This window comes from Chaetura pelagica, unplaced genomic scaffold, assembly GCF_000747805.2.
Source record: "Chaetura pelagica isolate M959 unplaced genomic scaffold, ChaPel_1.0 scaffold360, whole genome shotgun sequence".
Classification (NCBI taxonomy): domain Eukaryota; kingdom Metazoa; phylum Chordata; class Aves; order Apodiformes; family Apodidae; genus Chaetura; species Chaetura pelagica.
This window is the reverse complement of record NW_009951950.1, coordinates 2,871,890-2,877,630: the sequence shown is the minus strand read 5'-3', so window position 1 is coordinate 2,877,630 and position 5,741 is coordinate 2,871,890. Positions and strand designations below refer to the sequence as shown.

The window sequence follows — 5,741 nt, the reverse complement described above, 5'->3', positions numbered from 1 at the left end:
GGGGGGGAGGTGGATTTGACATGTGCAAACTGCTAGCTTCACCACATGCACATCACCTTTCTCTTGCCTCACTCCGTTTTTACAGCAGTAATTTTGGAAAGCAATGAACTCTAAGCTAAAGATTACAGCAATCACTCTGATACTGTCAGAAGAATATTAAGAGTCTCTACTGATTCACTTCTACATTAAATCCCTAGTCTGCAATGCATCAAAACTATCTCCTTCCTAAAAATATATTATTTAGACGGCGTGTGTAATTGAGGTTCTAATGCACTATTGTCAACTTGCTACCACAGTGAAGCACCTTGACTATAAGAGACAGTCACCTCATTTCTAGTTTAAAAATATATACCTCCAGCCTGATTTTTGCCTTCCAGCTTGTCATTATCTGCCTACCTGAAGAGCTAAGTCCAGAAGTGCCTTCCCCATGGGAAGGGAAACTTACACCCGTTACCAAATCACCTTTCTGCTGGATAAACTAAACAGATCAAGTTAGCTGATGTCTCTGAGGTCGGACTGCATGGCACCTCCCCTGCTGTTCTGGGCAACAGGCACAGTACCAACACGTGCCCATGACAACACCTCACAGGCAGTTTACCCTACACAGAGACTTGCTTGTTCAAAGCTGACTGTTTCTACATGGTGCTGGATTGTGTAGGGCTAGAAAAAAAAAAAAAAATAATTGCTTCTGTAAGAGAAGCACAATTTACACCCAAGTAATTCAAGTAGTCTTTAAATATTTGGGAGGCAGAAAAAAAAAACCCCACAAAATCACAACACAAACCCCCAAGGTTTTCCCAGTATATTATAAACAAACATGGATACCCAAATAAAGGAAAAACAAAGGCCTCACTAAGGCCAAAGATGAAATAGAAGCCATCCAGCACACTCCCTTATGGTCTGTGATGAAGAAAACACTTGCATTCTCAGAACTGAACTCAAACACTTTGTACTTTCCGCTACTGACCTGGAAATGCAGTAAACAAAAACAGGACTTTGGCTAAAGGAAAAGTGGGAGGCAGAGAGGACAAAAATATAACACATTAGCTCTCATGCCTAACATACTCAATAGCTCTGAGTAGCAGCCTAAAGCAAAAGCCCATTCCCTCAGGTTACCATCTGTCCTGGTCTTTGCTTGAAAACAGGTAGTTTTCTGAAGTAATTGTTCTGTATCTCCTTCAGTTCTGTCTTCTTTCTATCTTTTGGATTCTCTGCTGAGGAGAGTAATTTACCAGGTACTGACCCAGAAAGCAGAATGCCATAGTATGACCTCAGATACTGGAAGAATGCAATATATATATGGATATTTTCAACAGCATGCCATTGTTCAGGCCAGAGGTATAGTCACAATTACAAGGACTTCAGTTCCACTGTTCCCCCCCCAGAGCAACTCCTCAGCAAACAGCAACAGATACCACTTCCCAGTTTTCTGCTAAAGACTGGGGAACTGGTCACATATCATCATCCATTAACAAAAGCTGGACTGGATCAAAAGAACAAAAGAAAGATCTGTATCTGGCCTGTATCTATCAGAAGGCAACAGTGGAGGGATGCCCAGGAAAGACAGGTCAAGACACCTCTCCAGGCAAGGAAGTCACTTGTAGCTCAGCTCAGGAACCTCCTGAGAGCAGGCAGTAGATTCTATACTTCACAAGCTCCAGGGGGAACATTCCAGGTATGTCTATCCCCTACCAGTAGAACAGCTTAGCAGAAGTACAACAGCTGTGATGCAGGAGCCCAGAGTTAACTCCAGTCTGCTCATATCATCAGATGCTCTGCCCTGGTCCCCAACTAGTGGGACTGTTCCTTCCTCCTGCCCTCCAATGAATAGACACTAACCCAAGAGGAAATCTGTGGAAAATCTAGGTCTGCAAGAGCTGTGTTAGCAGACAGTACTGAAGAGATGCAGCTTATCTCCTACCTCAGCCGCACCACATGGAAAAGGCTGTTTCTCAAACCAGGCCCAGCTCAAATGACAATGTATAATTGAAGACCATGGGACTTCCCAAACCAAAGGGGAAGATCCAGATCTACACCAGGCTTTTGGTGCTTGATTTCCAACAATTTCAGGCCAGACTCTGAATCCTGAATAGGGCCTAAAGAGCCTACTGAATCTGGACTAACACTTCATTTAAAACAAAGGGCATCTGCAAATTCAGCAGACCTCCTTCCCAGCTGTTTTGGTCAGCATAGGACACTGCAGAATTGTTCCTTACGCAAAATGGAAGAGGCACTGCTCCCTGCACCATGCAGGCAGGAAGAGACAAGACCCCCTTTCCTCCTTGCACAGGCAGCCACCATGCTCCAATCTCCAGCCTGCCTTTTCTAGGAAAACTACCAAAGAACTTCTTCCCTCACCTTGCTAGGGTCTCTCCATCCCCTACCTGTGTTTCCAGAGGTTGGCTCTATGATCGTGTCCCCAGGCTTCAAGATCCCAGCCTTCTCAGCATCCTCTACCATCCTCAGGCTGATGCGGTCCTTCACACTGCCCCCAGCATTGAAGAACTCACATTTTGCCACTGGAAACAAAGAAACCAAGCAGAGTTCGTAAAACAGTGGTCCTTTGCTAAACAGGCTGCTGATCCCTAACATATCTACAAAAGCAGCTCTGTTAACTTGTCTGCCCAATTCATCTCCTTCCCTGACAGGGATTCAGTTCAGTGTCTCCACTGTTTTGGGTCAAAACAACACTGCAAATTTGGTAATTTATACTGGTCACAGAAGCCAGGAACCCTACTCTGTCAGTCTCCTCAAAATATGACCTCTCATTTTATCTTTCCTCTTTATTGCAGCATAGTCATTAGCATAAGAAGCCCCAGGGCTCTTACAGTACAACTGCATGAAGGAAGAGAACTCTACCAACATGCCTTGCTCTTTCTCTACTACATTTTCCAGCCAAAGAGTTCCTGATCAAACCGAGAGTTTCTCCCTTTGTTCAGCCTATACTTTCACTTCAGTACTTTCAGCATTAATCCCTTCAGTGGTGTTAGACACCTTTTAGGACTCTGATCAGAGCCTCCAGATATCTCCAGTATAGTTGGGTTTAAAAAACCCAGACAAACAAAACATTCACTGACAGTTTTATCCCTTTCATCATTTTCAGTGAACTTTAGTAGTAACTTCAAATCTGCATTTTACACACATTGATGAATATTCTGAATACAAGAAGCAGTTAAAAAACTTCATATGAAAGATTTTTTAAATTAAAACATTATTTTCTGCTATGAAAAAAAAGTTTTATGTTTTCTACAAAAATGGAAAAGCTGCAGGAAATGTCTTAATGAAGTTCAAATTGATGGAGGTTTTAGATGACCAAATCCTAAAAACCTGAAAATCTGCCAAAGAAAGAGGAATTTTTCTCCCCATATTCTGCAGGGTACCTGCACTTCTCTTGTGCCCAGATTACACAACACCACCAACCAGGACTACCCAAGTTTCTGAAATAGTATTTGGTTTTTATTTTCTGCCTGCAGCAGTACTCACAGAGTTCACACTTGAGCCCATACTGCTTCCCAATCTTGTTGATTCGCACCAAAGGTGTATTGCCAACTTTATTCAGGATGCTTGGCAGGATTTTCAGAGGTTCTGGCCTGATACACATATAACAAAGGTCAGTGTATTCACAGGAAGGGCCAGAAGCAGGTCACACAAAAGCAACATAGAATTTCTGATACTTTTTATTTCAACCAGCTTTCTCCCTCCCTTTTATCAGGCTAGCTATTTGTTATATTTTGGTTTAAGAGTACGACCATTGGACAGATTCACAAAAAAACAAGTCCTTGATCCAAAACAAGGATTAATTAGACATCAAGCCAAGTGCTGAGGCAAGAATGAAGTGCTCTGCCCTTTCTCTTGGCATGAAATACCTTAGCACTGCTCAGAGTCAGCTATTTTAAAAGCAAAAGGCATAAAGAGAACAATCTTTCATCTACTCAGGGAACTGTTTGCCAGATTACTTAAAATAAGTTAGTTCCAGTCCATGTAGTTTCACATCTTTGGTGCAAGGTCCCTTGTGTGCTTTATCTGGGCTCTTAGCTTTGCTTATACATGGAAACTAAGAAGCACCACCATACTAGGCAGCATGAATTTAGATCAGTCATCTTCTTGTTAAATCCACATGGCTCTTGGGACACTTGGATTAGTGCTGTACTGAAAACCAGCAAACAGAAGTAATACTTACAGAGTAGTATGACGATGAGGGGAGGCAGAGAGAGGTTTCCCAAGCTTCCATGTGCATTTGCTAGGTGTATCAGGGCGAATCCACTCCCTTTCCTTCTCATTAGCCTTGCAGTTCCCATTTTCCATCCCACTAGGGAGAAAATATTTGCCAGATGCATGAGGGCATGAGTTTGTATCTGGCTTCTCCTGGGAAGGACGTGTAGGCATTTTATTCTTGGGGAAGGGAAAAAAAGAAAAAAAGTTATTTGTATGCCCTGCTATAAAAAGGTCAGAGCATCTTTTAAGATTATCAAAGTTATTCAAGTTCTGCACCATGGGAAAGCACCCATTCACACCACTGCCCCCTCTAGAATAGCTAAAAATCATATTACTAATAATTCCTTATTCTTTTCTGTCCTTTGACCAACATATCTATTTCCAGCTTAGTGTTTCAGCATGCAGCTCTTCTGAGGGAAGCCCTGAACAGAAACTACCCTGGTGACAATTTTCAAGAAAACAATATTGCCTTTAAGTCAAAACAAGCAATGACAACAAGTAGCTTCTAACACCCAAGAACACGTTCTGCCACTGAGTACAAGATATCCTGTCTCTATACCTAAGACTCAGGTATTAGGGGAGAGAGCATAGCATGTCTCAGTTAGACAAATCCCATTCTCAAGTATCCCTGTCTTGTTTTACTCTTTTATGAAAAAGTCACAAATAGATATTTTAATGGTCAATTGATGTTTCCGTAGTATGGTGAAGATGAGAAAGCATTTCAGCATAATTTTGATTTGCCGAACCCTTACCACCAAAATGAGAACCTTGCACTGCAACATTAAGTGCAGAAGTTCAATACAGTGAATGCCCTATGTGAAGACAACTGCAAAACTCTGAACCATGTGCTTACTCTAACAAACTTCCATAAATATTAAAAAAACAGGACTAGTCTCAAGGGAGATACCCCACCCATACAAAAAAGACAGCTCTTGAAATAAAACCTCCCTGTTCCAAGCAGAGAGGAACAGAGTAGAGACTATTTGGCGACTGATTAGAGAAGGTGCCAAAAGACTGCAACATTTCTTGTGGTCATGAAGGAAGAGTTTTCCAGGAAGGGGTTGTTTCAATAGCACTTACCCCTATATCATTCCAGAAAAAAACCACGAAAACAAAACTAAACCAAAAAAAAACAAAACAAAAAAACCCCAAACAACACAAAAAACCCCACAACAACCTAGAAGTCCCTCTGAAAACGGATAAGCTTTTCCCAAATTCTGGTGACAGAAAGACAGGAAAACAGTATTTCCCAAAGACCAAGGAGTACCTTAGACACAGAAACAGGCCTTTCTGATATCTCCATGTTCTGTGTTGAAGATGATGGTGCAGTAGGCTGGACTTTCTTCAGGAGACCAAGTACTGTGGGTCACAGACTGGAATCTTTTTCAAAGCTGCAGATCATACAAGTTAGAAAAAAAAAACCACAACAAACTATCAGGAAACAGGCTCTTGTAAGGGGCAAGACACACATGCTACTTTCATGGGGAAAAAAAAAGAAGCTGCAAAACAAAGTGAAAATGACATGT

General features: G+C 41.8%; 1 protein-coding gene across 1 annotated transcript in view; it reads right to left on the bottom strand.

Moving 5' to 3' along the window:
• Nucleotides 1-5,518, bottom strand: part of LOC104389022 (cystathionine beta-synthase-like) — an 18,701-nt gene extending 13,183 nt beyond the window's left edge. The window contains exons 1-4 of the mRNA XM_009997968.1: nucleotides 5,483-5,518; nucleotides 4,181-4,392; nucleotides 3,484-3,590; nucleotides 2,385-2,519 (exon numbers count right to left, since the gene is read on the bottom strand). Coding sequence (XP_009996270.1) covers nucleotides 2,385-2,519; nucleotides 3,484-3,590; nucleotides 4,181-4,392; nucleotides 5,483-5,518 — 490 coding nt within the window. The remainder of the gene's footprint in view (nucleotides 1-2,384; nucleotides 2,520-3,483; nucleotides 3,591-4,180; nucleotides 4,393-5,482) is intronic.
• Nucleotides 5,519-5,741: the final 223 nt, after the last annotated feature.